Source organism: Pongo abelii, chromosome 20, assembly GCF_028885655.2.
Source record: "Pongo abelii isolate AG06213 chromosome 20, NHGRI_mPonAbe1-v2.0_pri, whole genome shotgun sequence".
Taxonomy (NCBI): Eukaryota; Metazoa; Chordata; class Mammalia; order Primates; family Hominidae; genus Pongo; species Pongo abelii.
Genome location: NC_072005.2, coordinates 53,424,114 through 53,449,973, shown reverse-complemented (window position 1 = coordinate 53,449,973; position 25,860 = coordinate 53,424,114). Strand labels below are relative to the sequence as shown.

General features: G+C 48.8%; 1 protein-coding gene across 2 annotated transcripts; it reads right to left on the bottom strand.

Annotated features, from left to right (window-relative positions):
• Positions 1 to 69: 69 nt before the first annotated feature.
• Positions 70 to 17,155, bottom strand: C5AR1 (complement C5a receptor 1). Of its 2 annotated transcripts, XM_063720166.1 has the most exons (3): positions 17,004 to 17,146; positions 2,683 to 2,800; positions 70 to 2,353 (listed from the first exon to the last, which is right to left on the bottom strand). In XM_063720166.1, the coding sequence occupies exon 3, from the start codon at positions 2,303 to 2,305 to the stop codon at positions 1,307 to 1,309; it is 999 nt and encodes a 332-aa protein (XP_063576236.1). In that variant the 5' UTR covers positions 2,306 to 2,353; positions 2,683 to 2,800; positions 17,004 to 17,146; the 3' UTR covers positions 70 to 1,306. The 2 variants fall into 2 exon arrangements, with proteins under 2 accessions (XP_063576236.1, XP_024093231.1); XM_024237463.3 differs by lacking the exon at positions 2,683 to 2,800 and having other exon boundaries at positions 17,004 to 17,155.
• Between the last annotated feature and the right edge of the window lie 8,705 nt (positions 17,156 to 25,860).

Below are 25,860 nucleotides of genomic sequence, written 5' to 3'. Positions count from 1 at the left end.
TTTATCAGCAGTGTGAAAACGGACTAATACCTACTGCAAAGTCAATTATTCATTAGAAATAACACAACATTTCAATATTCACTATTTTTATTTTTATCATTAAAGTCATGCATACTGTTTTTTTTTAAAGCTCAAAACGGGTTACATACCATATGATTCCATTGAATAACATTCTTGAAATGACAACATTATAGAAATGGAGAAATGGAGAGTGGATTCCTGGTTGCCAGGGGTTAGGGAAAAGGCTGGGGTGTGGGGGTGGAGGGAAGTGGGCATCCTGGGGATCCTTGTGGTGATGAGAATGTCCTGTATCTTCACTGTATCAATGTCAATATCCTGGTTATGAGACTACATTGTAGTTTTGCAAAATGTTGCCATTGGGGGAGGCTGGATGAAGGGTACACAAGATCCCTCTGTATCATTACTTATAATTGTGTTGAGCTTGCAGTGATCTCAAAATAGAAAGTATAATTTAAAAACAAAGTAAAAACAAAACTGCAGGGTTTTTAGGTGTTTTTGTTTTTGTTTTTGCTTTTGCTTTTGAGACAGAGTCTCCCTCTGTCACCCAGGCTAGAGTGAGTGGTGCAATCGTGGCTCACCACAACCTCCACCTCCAAGGTTCGAGCAATTCTCCCACCTCAGCCTCCCAAGTAGCTGGGATTACAGGCACCCACTACCATGCCCAGTTAATTTTTTGTATTTTTAGTACAGACGGGGTTTCACCATGCTGGCCAAGCTGGTCTGGAACTCCTGACCTCAGGTGATCCACCCACCTCAGCCTCCCAAAATTCTGGGATTACAGGCGTGAGTCACCGCACCCAGCCTAATTTTCTTTTTCAAATCAACTCACTTACAAGAGCTTAGATAACTCCATGGACTTCTGTTTTGTCTCAAAGAACTTTTGAGATTCCAGTTACATTTTTTCCAACTCGCCATAAAATAAATACATTTTTTTTAAGCAAGAATCTTTCTATTTGTCTGTATTCTGTGTTCCCTGTCCACACCTATTGCCATATGGAAATACTCCAGATACATGGGTTTCTGTTTGTTTTTCAAAAGCCTGGGATGGAAAGACGATGTGCTGGGGGGGTGCTCCCTAGAAGGAAATGTTCACCTTGCAAATGAGGAAGGATGAGAAGAGGTCCGCTGGAAAAGGAGGGACAAGTCTGGGAAAGACAGGCAACATGGAGGAGAGTTAGTTAGCTAAGGTAACACCATCCCACGAAAAGTGGAGTGAAAACAAGAGGAAGGAGAGTGGCCGGGAAGGAAGGGGACATCGGGCCACAGTGGCCCATGAGGCTGTTGCCTACACTGCCTGGGTCTTCTCGGCCGTAGTGTCCACTGTGGAGCGCGTGAATGACTTGCTCTCCCTGACCATGGACTCTTCAGTCAACACGTTCCGGAGGAGGCTGGGGAGGGATTTCCGCAGTCGGCCCTGGAAGCCCTGGCCGGCCACCACGTAGATGATGGGGTTGATGCAGCAGTTGATGTAGGCAAAGGAAATACACAGGGAGTCCAGCTTCTTCAGTAGCAGGAATGTGGGTGACGATGGCTCCAGGAAGGACATCATCATCCCCGTCACCTGGTAGGGCAACCAGAAGATAAAGAAACTGGCCACCACTGCCACCACCACCTTGAGTGTCTTGGTGGACCGTGTGGCCCTGCGGCTCCACGTCCGGAGCAGGAGGAAGGTGTAACACATCGTGAGGGTGAGTAGAGGCCACACGAAGCCCAGGACCAGCCGGGCGATGGCCACGGCTCGCTCCCGCCGTTTGTCGTGGCCGTGGTCCACACCACACAACACCTTTGGTGGAAAGTACTCCTCCCGGACCACCCGGTACAGGAAGGAGGGTATGGTCAGCAGCAGGGCTAAACCCCAAGCCACGGCACAGGCGATCCAGGCCAAGCCGGCCCCTCGGAAGTTCTGGCACCAGATGGGGTTAAACACCAGCAGAAAGCGGTCGGCGCTGATGGTGGCCAGGAGCAGGATGCTGGCGTACATGTTGAGCAGGATGAGGGAGGGCAGAATGCGGCAGGCGGCCCCGCCAAAGGGCCAGTGGTGATGCTGTACAATGGATGTGAACAAGATGGGCAGCGCCAGGCAGGAGAGGAAGTCGGCTACTGCCAAGTTGAGGAACCAGATGGCATTGATGGTCCGCTTGGCCTCGAATGCAGTCACCCAGACCACCAGGGCATTGCCCAGCACCCCCACCAGGAAGACGACTGCAAAGATGACCAAGGCCAGGATGTCTGGAACACGCAGCGTGTTAGAAGTTTTATCCACAGGGGTGTTGGCGTCCAGCATATCATCATCATAGTGCTCATAATCAGGGGTGGTATAATTGAAGAGGTCCTAAGGGGAATCAGAGAGAGCAGAGAGGATGAGTCTGCAGACATGTGCCCGGGGAGGGGTCATCCTGGCCCAGGCATGTGGCTTTTCCCCTGTGTGGCTTTTTCTCACTAGGAAATGGGGATGCTGAGGGCTGAGAGTCAACTAGGGTGCCACACCACTTATTAAAATATTGAGGCAGATGCCATAGCTCACGCCTGTCATCCCAGCACTTTGGGAGGCTGAGGCGGGCGGACTGCTTGAGCCCACGAGTTCGAGAATAGCCTGGGCAACATGGCAAAACCCCGTCTCTACTGAAAATACAAAAATTAGCTGGGCATGGTTGCACTTGCCTGTAGTCCCAGCTACTCTAGAGGCTGAGGTAGGAGGATCACCTGACCCCAGGAGGCAGAGGTTGCAGTGAGCCGAGATCATACCATTGCACTCCAGCCTAGGTGACAGAGTGAGACCCTGTCTCAAAAAAAAAAAAAAAGAAATGATTCCATGCTAGTTGGACCCCTTGCCAGCCTGCCACCTCTCCCCTCAGTCCCATCCTGCGAAACCCCTGGGCTTCCCCACGATCCAGCAACCTAATGGTTAAAGTCTAGCCCTACTGGCCGGGCACGGTGGCTCACGCCTATAATCCCAGCACTTTGGGAGGCCGAGGTGGGTGGATCACAAGGTCAGGAGTTGAAGATCAGCCTGACCAACGTAGTGAAACTCCGCCTCTACTAAAAATATAAAAACTTAGCTGGGTGAGGTGGTGGGCGCCTGTAATCCCAGCTACCCTAGAGTCTGAGGCAGAGAATTGCTTGAACCCGGGAGGCGGAGGTTGCAGTGAGCCGAGATCGCGCCACTGCACTCCAGCCTGGGCGACAGAGCGAGACCCCATTTCAAAAAAAAAAAAAAAAGTCTAGCCCTACTGCAAGGCTGTAGCCACTACCCATTCGGACTGGTCAGTGCATGACACAACGCTTGTTACTTTTTTTTTTTTTTTTTTTTTGGAGACAGAGTCTCACTTTATTGCCCAGGCTAGAGTGAAATGGCACAATCTCAGCTCACTGCAACCTCCGCCTCTTGGGTTCAAGTGATTCTCCTGCCTCAGCCTCCTGAGTAGCTGGGATTACAGGTGCCCACCAACATGCTTGGCTAATTTTTGTATTTTTAGTAGAGACCGGGTTTCACCATGTTGGCCAGGCTGGTCTCGAACTCCTGACTTCAGGTGATCCATCTGCCTCGGCCTCCCAAAGTGCTGGGATTACAGGCATGAGCCACTGCGCCCGGCCATTCCCATAGTTTGAACCAAGAAGAAAAAGTTTATAAAGCTTAGAAAAAGTACCCAAGACCACAAAACACCCATGACTATACACAAAGCCCCACGTTGCCCAATCTGATTGCATGTTCTTGTCACACTGTGAACCTGGGTAAACCCGCCCAGCTGAGAATTCAAGGCATCTGTAGATTGGAAAACAAGGTTCCTCGTTGGGAAAAGGGCTTGTGGGTGCCTGTATAAACTGGCCATAAAAAATAGAACGTTGGGGACCAGCCTCAACAGTTCCTGTTGTGCAACAGTGCAGTGTGCTAAAACAAACGAATGAAAGCAGATGGTCTTTACTTAAAATTTGGATTTTTTTTCTCACCATGGATTTTTTTTTGCATTAATTTTGATTCTTTAAAAGACTGTATGGGGCTGGGCGTGGTGGCTCACACCTGAAATCCCAACACTTTGGGAGGCCAAGGCGGGTGGATCACAAGGTCAAGAGATCGAGATCGCCCTGCCCAACATGGTGAAACCTCGTCTCTACTAGAAATACAAAAATTTGCCAGGTGTGGTGGTACGCACCTGTAGTCCCAGCTACTCTGGAGGCTGAGGCAGGAGAATCGCTTGAACCCAGGAGGTGGAGGTTGCAGGAAGCCGAGATTGTGCCACTGCACTCCAGCCTAGCAAAAGAGTGAGACTCTGTCTCAAAAAAAAAAAGAGAGATTGTATAAAAATATTATTTAAAAAAAATTTTTAGAGACAGGGTCTTTGTCACCCAGGCTGGAGTACAGTGGTGCAATCATGACTCACTGCAGCCTCGATCTCCAAGGCTGAGGCAATCTTCTCGCCTCAGCCTCCCAAGTAGCTGTGACCACAGGCACACACCTGTGTCTGGCTTATTTTTTTAATTTTTAGTAGAGATGGGGTCTTGCTATGTTGCCAGGGCTGGTCTCAAACTCCTGGCCTCAAACAATCCACCTGCCTTGGCCTCCCAAAGTGCTGGGATTACAGGCGTGAATCTATGGGAATGCTTTTGCCCCGGGATCCAGTAGTCCAGTAATGGTGAGCTCAGAATGGCACTCAGGTTAGGAACACTGGCTTTGGAGTCAGTCCCCTGGGGTTCAGTTCCCGACTGCCATATGTGAAGCCTGCATGACCCTCTGCAAGTTCATCTACGGCTCCACACCTCCCTTTTTCTCCTTGTTAACTCCCATAGACAGCCAAGCAGCCCATCTGTTCTTTTTTTTTTTTTTTTTTGAGACTGAGTTTTGCTCTTGTTGCCCAGGCTGGAGTGCAGTGACGCAATCTCTGCTCACTGCAACCTCCACCTTCCGGGTTCAAGCGATTCTCCTGCCTCAGCCTCCTGAGTACCTGGGATTACAGGCATGCACCACCACACCCGGCTAATTTTGTATTTTTAGTAGAGATGGGGTTTCTCCATGTTGGTCAGGCTGGTCTCGAACTCCCAACCTCAGATGATCCGCCCGCCTCGGCCTCCCAAAGTGCTGGGATTACAGGCATGAGCCACCATGCCTAGCCAGCAGCCCATCTGTTCTAACTGATATCATTTCAAAACCTTAAGCCATTAGGAGGAGGAGTTATCCATTTCTTTCTTTTTTTTTTTTTTTTTGAGACAGAGTCTTACTCTGTCACCAGGCTGGAGTGCAGCAGCGCAATCTTGGCTCACTGCAACCTCTGCCTCCCGGGTTCAAGTGATTCTCCTGCCTCAACCTCCTGAGTAGCTGGGATTACAGGTGGCGTGCCACCATGCCCGGCTTATTTTTGTATTTTTAGTAGAGACAGGGTTTCACCATGTTGGTCAGGCTGGTCTGGAACTCCTGACCCGTGATCTGCCCACCTCAGCCTCCCAAAGTGCTGGGATTACGGGCAAGACCCACCACGCCTGGCCAGGAGTTATCAATTTCAAGTAGATTTTGCTGATTTTTTAGGTGTAGTGTTATTTAACCTGTTCCTCTCTCCCTTGGTTTTGCTGTAAAGTGGTAGTTTGAGATCTAGAACTTTCATTAGATTTAGGTACAATTTTTTTTTTTGGCAAAAATTTCTTTACATAGATGGTTCTGCATCTTTCCTGCTACCTCACATCAATGGCACCGAATCTCCGATTGCCTCTCTTCTTGGGACACTAAGACGGATTGTAGGATCATGGTGCCAACCCTGAACAAAATGTTTGGGGGCAGCAAGAGGAAGATACAAACAGGAATAAGAAATAGATTTTTTTGCCAAGCACTGGGGCTCACGCCTGTGATCTCAGCACTTTGGAGGCCAAAGTGGGAGGATTGCTTGAGCCCAGGAGTTAGAGACCAGCCTGGGCAACATAGCAAGACCCCCGTCTCTACAGAAAAAAAGTAGCCAGGTATGGTGGTGTGCTCCTGGGTCCTAGATACTTGGAAGGGTGAGGCGGGAGGATCACTAGAGCCTAGGAGGTCAAGGCTGCAGTGAGCTATGATCACGCCACTGCACTCCAGCCTGGGCAACAGAGTGAGACCCTCTCTCACAAAAATAATAATAATAACGTCACAGGTAAATGTGACTATTTGGGGCCAGTGTTGCAGGGTAGAAGAATTTACCAAGACAGTTGTAGGTAAAGAAAAGTAGATTTAGTAGAGAAAGTAGGAAAATATGTTGCAAGAGTGCAATGGGCAGGTCAGCAAGAGAGGATCTAACTGCAAAGAGACAAAGGCTTGCTAGTGATTTTATACGATGGTGCTTGTGCTGTGTGTGAAAAGGGCTTTGTGAAGTACCAATAACACCAAGGTTACAGTGAGCTAACTTGCACTTTTCTATTAGCTGAGCGGCTGTCGATAGCTGGATGCAGGAAAATTGGGAGTTATTTGCGCAGGAGAGCTGTGTGTCCTAGACCATGAAGAGAGGGAGATGTACAGTTCATCTGCTTCGTCTTTTTGCTTTCCCTCGGTCCTGCCAGCCTTACTCCTTTTCCCTAATTAGGACTCCACAAAAAACACTCCAGCAAAAGGAATAACTAGAGGGAGAGAGAGGAGGAGAGGGAAGGAGGCAGGAAGGAAGGGAAGACGAAGAAAGGGAGAAGAGAGGGAGGAGGGAACGAAGGAGGGAAGGAGGAGGAAATGAGGAAGGGAAGAAGGGTGAAAGGGAGAAAGGCAGGAAGAAAGAAAAGAAACAAAGGAGGGAGGAGGAAATTAGAGAGGAAGAAAGGAGAGAGGGATAGAGGGAGGAAGGAGGGCAGGGCTATAGGTGACTAAGAATGGCAGTGGTGGATTCATAAGGGCTTATAATATTCTCTTCACTTTTGTGTGTTTGAAACTTTCCATAATAAAATTAAGAACAGGCCAGGTGCAGTGACTCATGCCTGTCATCCCAACAATTTGGGAGGCCGAGGCAGGTGGAACACTTGGGTCAGGAGTTCTAGACCAGCCTGGGCAACATGGTGAAACCCCATCTCTACTAAAAATACAAAAAAAATAGCCAGGTGTGGTGGCATGTGCCTGTAGTCCCAGCTACCTGGGAGGCTAAGGCAGGACAATCTCTGGAACCCAGGAGGCAGAGGTTGCAGTGAGCCAAGATTGCACCACTGCACTCCAGACTGGGCAACAGAGTGAGACCCCATCTCAAAAAATAAAATAAAATAGGCTGGATGCAGTGGCTCATGCCTGTAATCCCAACAATTTGGGAGGCCAAGGCGAGCAGATCACCTGAGGTCAGGAGTTCGAGACCAGCCTGGACAACATGGCGAAACCCCGTCTCTACTAAAAATACAAAAATTAGCCAGGCGTGGTGGTGGGCACCTGTGATCCCAGCTACTTGGGAGGCTGAGGCAGGAGAATTGCTTGAACCCAGGAGGCAGAGGTTGCAGTGAGCCGAGATAGCCCCATTGCACTCCAGCCTGGGTAACAGAGTGAGACTCCATCTAAAAAAAAAAAAAAAAAAAAAAAAAATAGAACAAAAAGGTCCTGATCACTTCTTCCCAGACAGAGTTGCAGGAAGCTGTCATGCACCCAAGAAAGAAAGGCTGCAGTCTATGGCAGCTGGACTGGAGAAAGCCTTGTAGGCGAAATCTGTGTCCAGAGGCACCAGACACTGCAGTAAAGCACTCATCAGGGCACTGAGTGATCATATGAAAGCAGCCAGTACTTACTGAGCACCTACTATGCATGCGGCATGGAATTTGCTCTTTCCATCCTGACCACAGCCTACAAGGAGGTTCTGTTAATATGTCCATTTCAGGCCAGGCGTGGTGTCTCACGCCTATAACCCGAGTACTTTGGGAGGCCAAGGTGGGCAGATCACCTGAGGTCAGGGGTTCGAGACCAGCCTGGCCAACATGGTGAAACCCCGTCTCTACTAAAAATACAAAAATTAGCCAGGCATGGTGGTGGGCACCTGTGATCCCAGCTACTTGGGAGGCTGAGGCAGGAGAATCGCTTGAACCCGGGAGGCAGAGGTTGCAGTGAGCCGAGATAGCCCCATTGCACTCCAGCCTGGGTGACAGAGTGAGACTCCACCTCAAAAAAAAAAGAAAGAAAAAAAATGCCCATTTCATTGATGAAGAAACAGGAGGCACCAGAAGGTGAAGTAGGCTGTTGCAGGTCACTCAGAGAGGATGTGAACCCATACAGGCCGGAATGCAAACCAGACAAGCTGCCCCTGATCATTTCCAAGAGGCGAGTTTTGTGACCTATGGAGCTAGCCCAGTCCTGAAGGCCACTTTGACACCAACCCAGAGAAAAGGGAATAGCAAGAAATAGAAATCATTCTGGAAATACTGAGAGCTGGATTTGCAGCTCTAAATATCTGAATTTGCAGATGGAGTTTTGTACTTTTTTTTGTTTTGTTTTGTTTTTGAGATGGAGTCTCGCTCTGTCGCCACGCTGGAGTACAGTGGCACGATCTCAGGTCACTGCAACCTCTGCCTCCCAGGTTCAAGTGATTCTCCTGCCTCAGCCTCCTGAGTAGCTGGGACTAAAGGCACCTGTCACCACACCCTGCTAATTTTTGTATTTTTAGTAGAGACTGGGTTTCACCATATTGGTCAGGCTGGTCTCGAACTCCTGACCTCGTGATCTGCCCACCTTGGCCTCCCAAAATTCTGGGATTACAGGCATGAGCCACCACGCCTGGCCTGGTTTTTATACCTTTAAAACACTCACCTCGAAGATTAAATAAGATGAAAAATGCCTAAGCACCTAGCACAGCGCCTGACACAGAGAAGAGGACAAGAAGTGGCAGCCATTGCTATTATTATTTGTCAATTATTGAAGAGCTCAGATTCACATCCCTGAACCACTTTTTTTTTTTTTTTTTTTTTTTTTGAGACTGGGTCTCACTCTGTCACCCAGGCTGTAGCTCAGGGGTGTGATCTTGGCTCACTGCAGCCTTGACTTCTCAGGCTCAAGTGATCCTCCTGCCTCAGCCTCCCAAGCAGCTGGGACTACAGGTGCATACTACTGTGCCCAGCTAATTTTTAAATTTTTTTTTAAAGAGGAGGGTCTCACTGTGTTGCCCAGGCTGGTCTCGAACTCCTGGGTTCAAGCAATCCTCCTGCCTTGGTCTCCCAAAGTGCTGGGATTACAGGTATGAACCACCATGCCCAGCCCCTCTTTTTATATTTCTTCTTTCTTTTTTTTTTTTTTTTTTTGAGACGGGGTCTTGATCTGTCACTCAGGCTTGTGTGCAGTGGTGCAATAATGGATCACTGTCACCCCAACCCCTCTGGCTCAAGCAATCCTCCTGCCTCAGCTTCTTGAGTAGCTAGGACTACAGTTGTGCACCACCACACCCAGCTAATTTTTGTATTTTTTTCTTTTTTTTTTTTTTGGTGGAGATGGGTCTCACTTTGTTGCACAGGCTGGTCTCAAACTCCTAACTTCAAGCAACCCTCCTGCCTTGAACTCCCAAAGTGCTGAGATTACAGATGTAAGCCACCATGCCTGGATAGTTTTTTTTTTAATTTTATTTCTAGTTCCCTTAATTGCACCTGCCCAAGGTTAGCCAGGCTATGGGCAGTGGGCATTTACTGGTGGAATCATATCCATGAGTAAATTATTGAAAGATAAGATGTCAGTATCTGCTAATGAGTGAATGAAAAAGGTGGGGTTTAGCCACGTGGTGGAATATTACTCAGCCATGAAAAGGAAGTGCTGACACATGCTACAATGTGGATGAATCTTGAAAACATGTTGCTAAGTGAAAGAAGCCAGTCACAAAAGGCCACTAAAAATACAAAAATTAGCCGGCGTATTGGCGCACACCTGTAATCCCAGCTACTCCAGAGACTGAGGCAGGAGAATCACTTGAACCTGGGAGGCAGAGGTTGCAGTAAGCTGAGATCGTGCCACTGCACTCCAGCCTTGACTGAGCAAGACTGTCTCAAAAAAAAAAAAAAGTGATAGAAAGATGGATGGATACAAATGAATGGATGGATGGATAGATAATGAATGGGTGAATGAGTGGGTGCATGGATGATGGATAGATAGATGACTGATAGACAATGGATATATAGAGATATGATTGAGAGATCGATGATGGATAGACAGATAGATAGATAATGGGCTTGGCATGGTGGCTCATGCCTGTAATCACTTGAGGCCAGAAGATCAAGACCAGCCTGGCCAACATAGCAAAACCCCATCTCCACTAAAAGTACAAAAAAATTAGCTGGGCCCAGTGGTGTGTGCCTGTAGTCCCAGCTACTTGGGAGGCTGAGGCAGGAGAATCGCTTGAACCTGGGAGGTGGAGGTTGCAGTGAGTCAACATTGCGCCACTGCCCTCCAGCCTGGGCAACAGAACAAGACTCTGTCTAAAAAAAAAAAAATAGCTAGATAACGGATGGATGGATGGATGGATGGATGGATGGATGGATGAATGGATGGACAGATGGATGGATGGACGGATGGATGGATGGATGGACGGATGGATGGATGGATGGACGGATGGATGGATGGACGGACGGACAGATGGACGGACGGACAGATGGACGGACGGACAGATGGACGGACGGCTGGATAGATGGATGGATGAATGGATGGATGGATAGATGGATGGATGAATGGATGGACAGATGGATGGATGGATGGATAATGGAGAGATAGATACAGTAAATTTGGAGAGTCTGGGTAAAATGTATATGTATATGAGCCTGTTCCATTCTTGTCATTTTTCTATAAGTTTGAAAATATTTCCAAATAGAAGGTTAACATTTTTAAAAATATTTTCATTGGTAAACAGCCACTGCCCTCAGCCACCCACTTCTTCTATTGCCTGCTCCCAGCACCCTAAGTTCCTGTTTCCTACTCTGGGACACCCCCACTCCAGGTCCCCACGTTCATGTCACTAAAGAGTTAATGCTAGGTGCAGCAGGAGGCCCTAAACCCTGCCCAGGGGACCTCTGCACTTTAGCACGTTGTTAAAGATTTTGAATGTTCCCCTTGGCTGTGAGGCATGAAGGTAAATTTTGCCTCTGCTGGTTTCGAACGCTCCCAGCAATCCTTGACTGCAGAATGACTCAGACCCTGTAAGGGGAGCCTCCCCACCCTCTGCTCTGACGTTGCCTTGTCACTCGCTCATCAGCTGACAAACCTCCTTTCCTGCCATGAGCTCACTCAGTCCTTTCCTCTGGTTGACTTCAGAAAGGCAGAAAAAATGTGCTGATTCCAACATCCTGTGGTTTCCAGGATCTTCAGACACAAACGGCTTGCAAAGTTTTGCCACTGCAGCACCTCTCCAAAGACTGGAAATAACTGACGTGTCCAGCAAGAGGGGACTGGCTAAATTAATGATGGTACATCCAGGCAACAGAATACTACACAGCTATCAAAAAGAATGGAAAAGTTGGCCAGGTGCAGTGGCTCATGCCTGTAATCCTAGCACTTTGGGAGGCTGAAGCAGGGGGATTGCTTGAGCCCAGGAGTTCAAGATCAGCCTGGGTAACCTAGCAAGACCCTATCCCTACAAAAAAGAAAAAAACAAACAAAAAGAATGTTTATATAATGATGTGGAAAGACCTCCAAGATCTAGGGTGAGGCCAGGAGCGGTGGCTCACGCCTGTAATCCCAGCACTTTGGGAGGCCAAGGAAGGCAGATCACTTGAGGTCAGTAGTTCAAGTCCAGATTGGCCAACATAGTGAAACCCCGTCTCTACTAAAAATACAAAAATTAGCTGGGTGTGATGGCAGTCACCTGTAATTCCAGCTACTCAGGAGACTGAGGCAGGAAAATCACTTGAACCCAGGAGGTGGAGGTTGTAGTGAGCCGAGATCGCGTCACTGCATTCCAGCCTGGGCGACAGAGCGAGACTCCATCTCTAAAAAATAAAATAAGCTGGACACGGTGGCTCACGCCTGTAATTCCAGCAATTTGGGAGGCCCAGGCGGGTGGATCACCTGAGGTCAGCAGTTCAAGACCAGCCTGACCAACATGGTGAAACCCTGTCTCTACTAAAAATACAAAACTTAGCCAGGAGTGGTGGCGTGCGCCTGTAGTCCCAGCTATCTGGGAGGCTGAGGCAGAAGAATCGCTGGAACCCGGGAGGTGGAGGCTACAGTGAGCCGAGATCGCTTCACTACACTCCAGCCTGGGCAACAAGAGCAAAACTCCATCTCAAAAATAAAATAAAATAAAGTAAAATAAAATAAAATAGTGAAAAATAAATGTAGGTAGCTGCATTGTGGCACATGCCCCACATTCTGGGCAGTGCAGGTCCAGGGCTACTCCGGGGATTCTAATTGCCTGGCACTATTCCATGTGCTTCCCAGGTGTTGGCTTAGTAATTTCCTAATCACAGTGCATATGTATGTCACAATAGCACGAACGGCAGGGTACTATTACTGTTCCTAAATTCACATGCTCATTAGAGGAACAACCCTTGTCTGTTGCATGGAGAAAGGGGCAGAGAGCAGAAGCTGGGAGGAAACGGAGATTGGAACTGTCCAGGTGACGTGAGGCACGACGGTGGCTTAGACAAGGGTGCTGGCCGCAAGATGTGAACGATCAGATGAGAACAGGGTGAAGGAGAAGGCGCAGTACTTACAAGAACAGCCATAATCATTGCCAGGCTGTCCTGAGCCTTTCTCGTGTATTATCTCATTTAACCCACAAAGCAACCCTAGGAGACTTACTTGTTGCAACAGCAACACTCATTTTCCAGAAGAGAAAAATGAGGCTACAGAGAAATGAAGAGACCTCTCCAAGTCTTCTCAGTTAGCAAGAACAGAGACGGGAGAGAAACTCCTGAGAGCTGAGCCCCAGAGCCCTCTCTCTCTTTTTTTTTTTTTTTTTTTTGAGACGGAGTCTTGCTCTTTTGCCCAGGCTGGAGTGCAGTGGCGCTATCTCGGCTCACTGCAAGCTCCGCCTCCTGGGTTCACGCCATTCTCCCTCCTCAGCCTCCCAAGTAGCGGGGACTACAGGCGCCCGCCACCATGCCGGCTAATTTTTTGTATTTTTAGTAGAGACGGAGTTTCACCGTGTTAGCCAGGATGAGTCTCAATCTCCTGACCTCGTGATCCACCCGCCTTGGCCTCCCAAAGTGCTGGGATCACAGGCGTGAGCCACCGCGTCCAGCCTTTTTTTTTTTTTTTTTTTTTTTTTAATGAGATGGAGTCTCACTCTGTCCCCAGGCTGGAGTGCAGTGGCGCGATCTTGGCTCACTGCAAGCTCCGCCTCCTGGATTCACACCATTCGCTAGCCTCAGCCTCCCAAGTAGCTGGGACTACAGGTGCCCGCCACCACGCCCGGCTAATTGTATTTTTAGTAGCAACAGGGTTTCACCGTGTTAGCCAGGATGGTCTTGATCTCCTGACCTCGTGATCCGCCCACCTCAGCCTCCCAAAGGGCTGGGATTACAGGCGTGAGCCACTGCGCCCGGCCCAGAGCCCTCTCTTTGAGTGGCTACCAGCAGGCCTAAAGTGCATTGGGAGTGGGGGGGCATGCATTCTAGGTGGAAAGGAGAGAGGAAGGGCAGGTGGTGCACAGCAGAAACGAAAGGTCAGCATGGCTGGCAGGTGGCCAAGATGGGACTGGAAGGTCTGCAGATGCTGAGTTAAAGAATGTGGCTGGAAGCCAGGCTCGGTGGCTCACACCTGTAATCCCAGCACTTTGGGAGGCTGAGGTGGGTGGATCATGAGGTCAGGAGTTCGAGACCAGCCTGGCCAACATGGTGAAACCCTGTCTCTACTAAAATAAAATACAAAAATTAGCCGTGTGTGGTGGCGCGCACCTGTAATACCAGCTACTTGGGAGGCTGAGGCAGGAGAATCACCAGAATCCAGGAGGCGGAGGTGTAGTGAGCCAAGATTGCACCACTGCCCTCCAGCCTGGGTGACAGAGCAAGACTCCGTCTCAAAACAAAACAAAACAGACCAAATATTAGAAGCAAACTAAATTTCCATTGAAGGGGATGAAACCTCCTATTAGCATATTACTCAGCTGATAAAAGAAAGAAGCACCAGGCTGGGCAACATAGCAAGGCCCCACCTCTACAAAAAATTTTAAATCTAGCCGGGTGTGGTGGCATGCACCTGTAGTCCCACCCACTCAGGAGGCTGAAGTAAGAGACCTCAGTAGACCCTGTCTAGAAAAAAGAAAAAAAGGAGGAGGAGGCAACTCCCTTCAACTACACGGGAATGAAGTACCTTCCTCAAGGTTGTTTAAGGGGAAATTAATGAAAGCCTTAATACAATGCCTGGTATGTAGTAAGCACTCAATAAATGCTAGTTAATAATACTATATGTTATTCATGAAAAAAAGCCAGATGTAGAGTACTGTACAAAACATACTGCTATTTATAAGGCTGGGAAAGGATAGAAATGTCATCCACATTGAGCGCCAACTGTATACCAGGCACTGTTACAAGAACTTTTCATGCATTCACTCAGTCAATTCTCTCAACTAGCCTATGATGTAGGTTCTAGTATTATCTTCACCTTAAAGATAAGGAGAAGGAGGCTGGGCGTGATGGCTCACGCCTGTAATCCAGCACTTTGGGAGGCCAAGGCGGGAAGATTGCTTTAGGCCAGGAGTTCAAGACCAGCCTGGCCAACATGGTGAAACCCCATCTCTACTAAAAATACAAAAATTAGCCAGGCATGGTGTAGTCCCAGCTACCTGGGAGGCTGAGGCAGGAGAATCACTTGAACCCAGGAGGTGGAGGTTACAGTGAGCTGAGATCACACCACTGTACTCCAGCCTGGGAGACAGAGCAAGACACTGTCTCAAAAAACAAAAAGATAAGGAGAGAGAAGCACAGAGAGGACAGATCTCCGCAACTATTTCATAGTAGAGACAGAAGCTGAGCTCGGTTTTGGGGTTCCCCGCATCACGCTAGTCCTTACTTTGTTCCCTAAGCATCTGTGCTCTCAGGCATCTGTAAACTGTTTCTGGAAGGATCCACCACAAACTGGCATCCCATGGTTGCCCCTGAGTAGGGGAGGGGGCAATGAAAAGGAGTCAGAGGGCCAGGTAGGGTGGCTCACACCTGTAATCCCAGCACTTTGGGAGACCAATGTGGGTGGATCACACGAGGTCAGGAGTTCAAGACCAGCCTGGCCAACATGGTGAAACTCTGTCTCTACTAAAAAGACAAAAAATTAGCCAGGCATGGTGGTGCATGCCTGTAATCCCACCTGGTCGGGAGGCTGAGGCAGGAGAATTGCTTGAACCCAGGAGGCAGAGGTTGTGGTGAGCCAAGATCGTGCCATTGCACTCCAGTCTGGGCGACAAGAGTGAAACTCTGTCTCAAAAAAAAAGGAAAGAAAAGGAGTCAGAGGCTCTGGGGTAGGCAGGGAGAATGAGTGTTTTTTTTTTCTATGTTTGTTTTTTGAGATGGAGTCTTGCTCTGTTGCCAGGCTGGAGTGCAGTGGAGCAATCTCGGCTCACTGCAACCTCCACCTCGTGGGTTCAAGCAATTGTCGTGCCTCAGCCTCTCAAGTAGCTGGGACTACAGGCGCCCGCTTATACACCCAGCTAATTTTTGTATTTTTAGTAGAGACAGAGTTTCACCATGTTGGCCAGGATGGTCTCAATCGCCTGACCTTGTGATCTGCCCACCTCGGCCTCCCAAAGTGCTCAGATTACAAGCATGAGCCACCACACCCGGCCAAGAATGAGTTTTTACCGACTATCCTTTCGTACTTTGGAATATGTTTTGGAAAGGAAAAAAAAGAGGAAGAAGAAGAAGAAGAAGAATCAGAGAGTCCCATTTGCCCAAGTCGATCTCAAGAGTGGAATGCAGGAATGAAGCAACATCAGACCCCCCCCTGGTCCATCCAAACCATCTTCCGTTTCCGCTTTGATGCAGATGAAGCAAGGCAATGCCTGTGTTACAGCAGGTGCTGAACCACAGCTCTGCTGGGTCAGTGCCCAGGCCTCCAGATGCAGGGATGACGGGGACCCTCATTTAGCCTGGGGTGCATTCCTTCTGACACTCACAGAATCCATGGCATAACCTGGTTCTGCCACCAACCACGGAGGGTCCCCATCCATCTCTGCTCCTGCCTGGGCCTCAGTTTCCCCATCTCTGTCATGCAGAACATCTGAAACGACCAGGCACAATGGCCTCACGCCAGTAATCCCAGAGCTTTGGGAGACCAAGGTGGCAGGCCAGGAATTTAAGACCAGCCCTGACAACGTAGCAAGAACCCATCTCTACAAGAATAAAAATGTAAAAAATTAGCCAGACATAGTGGTGCATGCCTGTGGTCCCACATACTCAGGAGGCTAAAGCAGGAGGATCACTTGAGCCCAAGAGTTCAAGACTGCAGTGAGCTATGATGGTGCCACTGCACTCCAGCCTGGGCAACATGCAAGACCCCAAGTCGAAAAAGAAAAGAACATCTATCTGCAAGAGCATCTGAGTAACTTGACCATTCCTCCAAACTGGTTCTTTCCAGCCTCCCAACATTTTCTCTGCCATTCTCACTGCCTGGAAGGCCTGTTCTAGATTTCTTCACTTGTGGAATTCTTTAAAAAAAAAAAAATACAGACAGGGTCTCACTATGTTGGCCAGGCTGGTCTTGAACTCCTGGCCTCAAGTAATCCTCCCGCCTTGGCACAATCCCCAATGTGCTGGGATCACAGGTGTGAGCCACCGCGCTCGGCTGCTTGTGGAATTCTTAGTCACCTTACGAGACCCAACTCAAGGGTCCCCTCCCCTGGGGAATCTTCTCGGGCCTTAGCCCCATGAGGTTGCCGTGGCTCCCACAGTCTTGACAATCTTATTCCCATGGCCACATCCCAGCCCTGGAGTGTGAGAGCCTGGGATGCGGGAGAGAGGGAAGGTGGGAGGTGGAAGACAGGGAGAGAGAAGGAAAGGGAGAGACAGACAGAGTTGATGGCAAGAGTTGGGGAGAGAGAAGGACCCACGGGAGCAGAGATGGGACGGACCCAGGACAAAGTTTCCTGCTGCCATTCCCCTTCGAGACTCACCATGTTCTGGTCTCCCGGGCCCTCCGAGGATCGAAGGTCCCTCCTGCCCAAGGGCTGTGGTTTTTAAAGCCCCGAGGGAAGATGCAGGGAGGAAATGACCGTCTTTCTCTCTGGGGCTCTCATTGGTCTGCACACTGGGCACTGAGGCCAGAGCTCCCTCTGCGGGGCACACACCCAGGGGACTCTAACCATCTCCTCCTAGGCAGAGAAGGGGGGCCGGCGCTCGGAAAACCAAGGAAGTTCCTGTGCAGGCTCGGCCCCTCTCCTGGCCTTGGTTTCCCTATTTGGGGCCATCTCTCTTTTTTTTTTTTTTTTTTTTTTTTTTTTTTTTTTTTTTAGACAGAGTCTTGCTCTGTTGCCCAGGCTGGAGTGCGTGGTGCAATCTCGGCTCACTGCAACCTCTGCCTCCCGGGTTCAAGTAATTCTCCTGCCTCAGCCTCTCGAGTAGCTGGGATTACATGTGCCTGTCACCACCCCTGGCTAATTTTTTGTATTTTTAGTAAAGACGGAGTTTCTCCATGTTGGCCAGACTGGACTCGAACTCCTGAGCTCAGGCAATCACCTACCTCGACCTCCCAAAGTGCTAGAATTACAAGTGTGAGCCACCGCACCCGGACTGGAGCCATCTATCTCTTTCCTCCTAAGACCCCAGGTTTCTGAGCAAAAGCTCAGGAATGCAGTTGGCTTAAACCCCTCCCTTGGGATTCAAGAAAGCAGAGATTGTAACCCCCACTCAGCCTCCCAGCCAGGCTGATTTGAGGCCCAGAGAGGCCAAGCAAGTCTGCAGAGGTAGCCCAGCATTTGAGTATATTTTACTGTTAAATCTTCCTTCTAGGGCCAAGTACAATGGCTCTCGCCTATAATCCCAGCACTTTGGGAGGCTGAGGCAAGTGAATCACTTGAGGTCAGGAGTTCAAGACCAGCCTGGCCAACATGGTGAAACCCTGTCTCTACTAAAAATACAAAAATTACCCAGGTGTGGTGGCTGGCGCCTGTAATCCCAGCTACTTGGGAAGTTGAGGCAGGAGAATCGCTTAAACCTGGGAGACAGAGGTTGCAGTGAGCCAAGATCGTGCCACTGCACTCCAGCCTGGGCAACAGAGCAAGACTCTGTCTCAAAAAAAAAAAAAAAAACCATCGTGACCAGCCTGGCCAACATGGTGAAACCCCATCTCTACTAAAAATACAAAAATTAGCCAGGCGTGGTGGTGGGTGCCTGTAATCTCAGCTACTCAGAAGGCTGAGGCAAGAGAATTGCTGGAAACTGGGAGGCAGAGGTTGCAGTGAGCAGAGATTGCACCATTGCACTCCAGCCCAGACTGACAACACCAAGACTCAATCTCAAAAAAAAAAAAAAAGAAGAAAAGAAAAGAAAAAAATCTTCCTTCTAGGGTTATGAAGTTGGCAATAGAAAATGGCACTACCCTGCCGCCCAACTCCACAAGCCACAACCATCTCCATCTTGGAAATGGGGTCCACACTTCATCCTCTCCAGCTTCATTTTGGGTTCTCTAAGACAGTGGTCCCCAACCTTTTTGGCACCAGGGACCAGTTTTGTGGAAGACAATTTTTCTACAGGCCAGAGATGGTGGGGTATGATTTTGGAATGATTCAAGTTTATTACATTCACGGCATACTTCATTTCTATTATTGTTACATGGTAATATATAATGAAATAATTATACAATTCAACATAATGTAGAATCAGTGGAATCCCTGAGCTTGCTTTCCTGTAACGAGATGGTCCCATCTGGGGGTGATGGGAGACAGTGACAGATCATCAGGCATTAGATTCTCATAAGGAGCGCGCAACCCAGATCCCTCGCATGTGCTGTTCACAACAGGGTTCACGCTCTTATGAGAATCTAATTCCGCCCCTGATCTGACAGATCAGTCAGTAATATGAGCGAAGGGGCGTGGCTATAAATACAGATGAAGCTTCACTTACTCACCTGCCACTCACCTCCTGCTATGCTGCATGGTTCCTAGCAGGCCGTGGACTGGTACAGGTCTGCAGCCCAGGGGTGGGGGACCCCTGCTGTAAGATACTTCCTAGAGCCTGGGGCAAGGAAGGAGCCTAGATTACCTTCCCGTGGCTGCTGTAACCAATTAGCACAAAATGTGGGCTTAACACCAGGACCGGGCGCAGTGGCTCATGCCTGCAATCCCAGCACTTTGGGAGGCTGAGGCGGGCAGACCATTGAGGTCAGGAGTTCGAGACCAGCCTGGCCAACATGGCAAAACCCCGTCTCTACTAAAAATACAGAAATTACCTGGGTGTGGTGGTGCATGCCTGTAGTCCCAGCTACGCAGGAGGCTGAGGCACAAGAATTGCTTGAACCCGGGAGGTGGAGGTTGCAGTGAGCCAAGATGGCACCACTGCACTCCAGCCTGGGCGACAGAGCAAGACTCCATCTCAAGGAAAAAAAAAAAAAAAGAAAAGCCAGACAATTATTTGGCATGGTTCTGCAGGCCAGAAGTCCAAAATCAAGATGGCAGCACTCCCTCCAGAGGTTCCAGGGGAGAATGTGTTCCTTGCCTCTCCCAGCTTCAGGTGGCTCCTGAAATTCCTTGGCTTGTGGCTGCACCACGCCCGTCCCGGCCTCTGTGATCCCATCACCTCCTCCTCTACTGTATGTCTCAAATTTCTATCTTCCTCATATAAGGACCCTTGTGATTCCATTGAGCCACCCAGACCGAATCCAGGATAATCGCTCCCCCATCTAAAGATCTTTAACTTAATCCTATCTGCAAAGGCCCTTTTGCCATGGAAGGTTACCTGTTCACAGGTTCAGGGAATTAAGATGTGGACATCATCGGGGATCATGATTCTATCTGCTACAGGGTCTGAGAAGCTAGAGAGTAAGTGTGTCCAGTGGTGGAGAGAAGCCTTGAATGCCGAGCTAAGGAGCCTGGACATGGCCTTTCCTTCAACATAGATGCATGACCTGTCAACCTCTCAACACCTCGGCTCTGTTACCCTGATCCAAATCACTATCACCTTCTGCTTGGATCATTACAGTGCCTTCTCTCTGGGATCTTCACTGCCCGCCCTCCATAGTCTCATCTCCACCAGCAACCAGAGGGAGCCTATTAAAATCTAAGTCAGGTCAAAGCACTCCTCTGCTCAGAATAGGGGGTTGCCTGATTTAGCACACACACCCACACAAACAAAAACACATTACAGATTGCCCAGTTAACTTTAAATTTCAGAGTTGGGCCTGGTGGTTCATACCTGTAATCCCAGGGCATTGGGACACCGAGGAAAGATCACTTGAGGCCAGGAGTTTGAGAGCAGCCTGGGCAACATAGTGAGATCCCATCTCAACAAAATAAATTAAAAATTAGCTCGGCATGGTGGCACGTGCCTGTGATCCTAGCTACCTGGGAGGCTGAGGCAGGAGGATCACTTCAGCCCAGGAAGTCAAGACTGCAGTGAGTTAAGATCACAAAAATATATATTTTTTTCACATTTTACCTGAGAATCTTGTATTTTATCTGGTAACCACAGCTCAGAGCCCTCCCTTGGAGCCTACGGCACAATGAGTGTGATTGTTATGATGATTACAGAAACACACTCAATTTTTTTTCCCATGTCCTTCTGCGACTCTACAAAACACCACCCACAACTTTCTCCCACAGTATTTTTCTACAGCAAACTCCAATTTTTAAAAATCTGGTTTTCGGCCGGGTGCAGTCCTTGTGCCTGTAATCCCAGCACTTTGGGAGGCCGAGGCAGGCAGATCACAAGTTCAAGAGATTGAGACTATCCTGGCTAACATGGTGAAACCCCGTCTCTACTAAAAATACAAAAATTAGCTGGGCGTGGTGGTGGGCACCTGTAGTCCCAGCTACTTAGGAGGCTGAGGCAGGAGAATTGCTTGAACCCGGGAGGCAGAGGTTGCAGTGAGGTGAGATCGCACCACTGCACTCCAGCCTGGGGACAGAACAACATTCTGTCTCAAAAAAAAAAAAATCTGGTTTTCTTTTAATTGCAAAGGAAATGCATGCTCATTGTAAATATTTAAACAATCCAGAAATACACTCCTCCCCACTCCAAAAAAGGAAAAAAGAAAAGAAAAACACCAATGAAAAGTCCCATTCCTGTCACGCTTCTGAATTCAGCTGGGAATTCACCTAGACTTTTACAAAGGTGGAGTTTGTGTTTGGCCATGGACATGCGGGTACACGATGTTCAGCAAGTTTTAGTTCCGCTAATCGAAGCCATGTGCGCGGTCTGCGTTACTCACCCAGGATTTCCAAGGTCGATTTGTGGTGATTTGGAGCATTATAGGAATGCCGTGTTGTTCTGGCCCTGACCTCCAGGGCGCGCGGGAGCGGGGAGGCTCAGGAAGCCAGGTCACAGGAACTCGACCTTTAGGATTTTGGATCGAAGTTTCCTTCTCAGCCGTAAATCATGGGTTCTTAACATTTTTAGGCCTGGGACCCTTGATAAAGGTGTCCTTGATAAAACACCCCCTCAGAAAAAAAAAAATAAGAAATTTTTTATTTTGATGGAATGTCAAATGAAAAAAGTTGCAAGAACAGTAAAAGCGGCCGGGCGCGTTGGCTCCCACCTGTAATCCCAGCACTTTGGGAGGCCGAGGAGGGAAGATCACTTGAGGTAAAGAGTTCGAGACCAGGCTGACCAACACTGTGAAACTCCATCTTTAATAAAAATACAAAAAAGTAGCTGGGAATGGTGGCAGGCACCTGTAGTCCCAGCTACTCAGGAGGCTGAGGCAGGAGAATTGCTTGAACCCAGAAGAAAGAGGTTGCAGTGAACCGGGATCATGCCACTGCACTCCAGCCTGGGCGACAAAGTGACTGTCTCAAAAAAAAAAAAAAAAGAAAAAGAAAGAAATTGGGGCCAGAAGCAATGGCTCATGCCTGTAATCCTAGCATTCTGGGAGGCCATGGTGGGAAGATCACTGGAGTCCAGGAGTTCCAGACCAGCCTAGGTAACATAGTGAAACCCCCATCACTACAAAACACAAAAAATTATCCAGGTGTGGTGGAGCACACCTATAATCCTAGCTACTTAGGAGGCAGAGGCAGGAGGATCACCTGAGCCCAGGAGGTCGAGGCTGCAGTGACCTACGATTGTGCCACTGCACTGCAACCTGGACAAAAGAGCAAGACCCTGTCTCAAAAAAAAAAAAAAAAAAGACAGAGGCCGGGCACGGTGGCTGACGCCTGTAATCCCAGCACTTTGGGAGGCTAAGGCAGGTGGATCACCTGAAGGTCAGGAGTTCAAGACCAGCCTGGCCAACATGGTGAAACCCCATCTCTACTAAGAATACAAAAAATCAGCCAGGCGTGGTGGTGGGCACCTGTAATCCCAGCTACTTGGGAGGCTGAGGCAGGAGAATCACTTGAACTCGGGAGGTGGAGGTTGCAGCGAGCCGAGATCGTGCCATTGCACTCCAGCCTTGAGTGACAAGGGCGAAACTTTGTCACACACACACAGAAAAAAAGACAGAAAGAAATTGGCTCATGCAATTGTGGGGGCTGGTAAACCCTAGAAAAATAACACAGGCGTATATATCTATGTCTATTTACGTTTTTCCTGGAATCATTTGAGAGTACTTTGGAAACATCATGCTCCTTTACCATAAATTCGTCACTGTGTATCTCTTATATTGCGATTATGACAGGATATTCTCTGACATAACCACAATATATTTATCAAAATAAGGAAATATGCCACTGATACCACACCATACTCAGCCCTCACTGAAATTTCACCAGTTGTTCCAATAACTTTTTTTTTTTTTTTTGAGACAGAGTCTCAATTTGTCACCCAGGCTGGAGTCCAGTGGCACAATCTCAGCTCACTGCAACCTCCGCCACTCAAGTTCAAGAGATTCTCCTGCCTCAGTCTCCCACGTAGCTTGGATTATAGGCGCCCACCACCACGCCCAGCTAATTTTTTTTTTTTTTTTTGAGACGGAGTCTCGCTGTGTTGCCCAGGCTGGAGTACAGTGGTGTGATCTCGGCTCACTGCAAGCTCCGCCTCCCAGGCTCATGCCATTCTCCTGCCTCAGCCTCCCGAGTAACTGGGACTACAGGCGCCCACCACCATGCCCGGCTAATATCTTGTATTTTTTTTTTTTTAGTAGAGACGGGGTTTCCCCGTGTTAGCCAGGATGGTCTTGATCTCCTGACCTCGTGATCCGCTCACCTCGGCCTCCCGAAGTGCTGGGATTACAGGCATGAGCCACCAAATTTTTGTATTTTTAGTATAGATGGGGTTTTGCCATGTCGGCCAGGCTGATCTCGAACTCCTGACCTCAGGTGATCCTCCCGCCTCGACCTCCCAAAGTGCTAGGATTACAGGTGTGAGCCACCATGCTGGGCCCCAGTAATGTACTTTATCACTTTGTTTTTCTGGATAACGTTTTGGTTTTCATTTTGGTTTTATTATTTTTTGTAGAGTCAGGGGTCTCACTATGTTGCCCAGGCTTGTCTCGAACTCCTGGGCTCAAGTAATCCTCTCACCTCAGCCTCCCAAAGTGCTGGGATTGCAAGCAAGAGCCACCGCACCTGGTGTCAGAATGATGTTTTTGTAAACACATTTTAAAACACTTTGTTCTGTTTTAACAGCATAAGAAATCCTTTAGCTGGGTGCAGTGGATCATGCCTGTAATCCTAGCACTCTGAGAGGCCAAGAAGGGAGGATTGCTTGAGGCCAGGAGTTCAAGACCAGCCTGGGCAACATGAAGAAACCCCATCTCTACAAAAAATACAAAAATTATCCAAGTGTAGTGGTGCACACTTGTGATCCCGGCTACTCTGGAGACTGAGGTGGGAGGATCACCTGAGCCTGGGAGATTGACGCTGCAGTGAGCTATGATCGCATCACTGTCTATGATCACCCAGCCTGGGTGACAGAGGGAGACCCTGTCTCAAAAAAGAAAAGTAAAAGAAGAAGGCCGGACGCGGTGGCTCACGCCTGTAATCCCAACACTTTGGGAGGCCAAGGCAGGTGGATCACGAGGTCAGCAGTTCGAGACCAGCCTGGCCAACATGGTGAAACCCTGTCTCTACTAAAAATACAAAAATTAGCCTGGCGTGGTGGCGGGCACCTGTAATCCCAGCTGCTTGGGAGGCTGAGGCAGGAAAATCGCGTGAACCCAGGAGGCGGAGGTTGCAGTGAGCCGAGACCGCACCAGTGCACTCCAGCTTGGGCGACAGAGCGAGACACTGTCTCAAAAGAAAAAAAAAGGAAGGAAAAGAAGAAGTCCATTGTTAGTCTGAAATTTGCTTACTCAATCACCTCCCTAATGGTGAAATTTTAGGTGGTTTCCAATATTTTGGGTTATAATATAATGAGCACCTTTGTATATATATTCTCGTATGCATGTACAAGTATTTATTGTAGATGACTCTCTAGAAATGAAATTGCAGGACAGAGTGTGTACACACCATTTTTTATGTTGGTAACTTTTTTTTTTTTTTTTTTTGAGATGGAGTGTCCCTCTCGTTGTCCAGGCTGGAGTGCAATGGTGCAATCTCGGCTCACTGCAACCTCCACCTCCTGGGTTCAAGCTATTCTCCTGCCTCAGCCTCCCGAGTAGCTAGGATTACAGGCATGTGCCACCACGCCAGGTTAATTTTGTATTTTTAGTAGAGATGAGGTTTCTCCACGTTGGTCAGGCTGGTCGTGAACTCCCAACCTCAGGGGATCCTCCCGCCTCAGCCTCCCAAAATGCTGGGATTACAGGCATGAGCCACTGCGCCTGGCCTGTGTTGGTAACTTTTGTGCTGGTGTCTCTTCATCCTCTTCTTCAAGATCCAGACCAGCAATGCCCATTACGGCAGCCACCAGCCACATCTGACCACTGAGCGCTTGAAATACAGTGAGTCCGTATTAACATGGCCGTGAAAATGACACACATACTGGACTTCAAAGACTTAGTACCAAAAAAATAGATTGTAAAAGATCTCAATAAGGCCAGGAATGGCTGCTCACGTCCATAATCCCAGCACTTTGGGAGGCCGAGGTGGGCAGATCACCTGAGATCAGGGGTTCCAGACCAGCCTGGCTAACATGGTGAAACCCGCCTCTACTAAAAATACAAAAATTAGTCGGGCATGGTGGCGGGCATCTGTAATCCCAGCTACTTGGGAGGCTGACCCACAAGAATCACTTGAACCCAGGAGGCGAAGTTTGCAGTGAGCCAAGATCGTGCCATTTCACTCCAACCCGGGTGACAGAGCAAGATTCCAACTCAAAACAAAAAAAAAAAATCAAGAACACACAAAACTAGACTTCGATGTTATAAGCCAGGAAAGAAGTTATTTTTGACGGGTAAAAACTGGAACGGGGGGGTCTGGATGTTGGAAAAAGTCTTTTTCTTGATCTGAGTGTTGGTTACACAGGGATATTCAGCTGTAAAAATTCTTTAAGCTTATTATTGGTGAACTTTTCTGTCTGTATTTTTATATATCAATAGAAGTCCTTTTTTTATGCTGGGCACGGTGGCTCACGCCTGTAATTCCAGCACTTTGGGAGGCCTAGGCAGACGGATCACCTGAGGCCAGGAGTTCGAGACCAGCCTGGCCAACATGGTGAAACCCCATCTCTACTAAAAATACAAAAATTAGCTGGGTGTGGTGGCAAGCACCTGTTATCCCAGCTACTCAGGAGAATCGCTTGAACCCGGGAGGCCGAGGTTGCAGTGAGCCAAGATCGTGCCAGTGCACCCCAGTCTGGGCGACAGAGTGAGACTCCATCAAAAAAAAGGAAGGAAGGAAGGAGAAAAGAAGGGAAGGGAAGGGAAGAGAAGGGAAGGGAAGGGGAGGGGAGGAGAGGGGAGGGGAGGGGAGGGGAGGGGAGGGGAGGGGAGGGGAG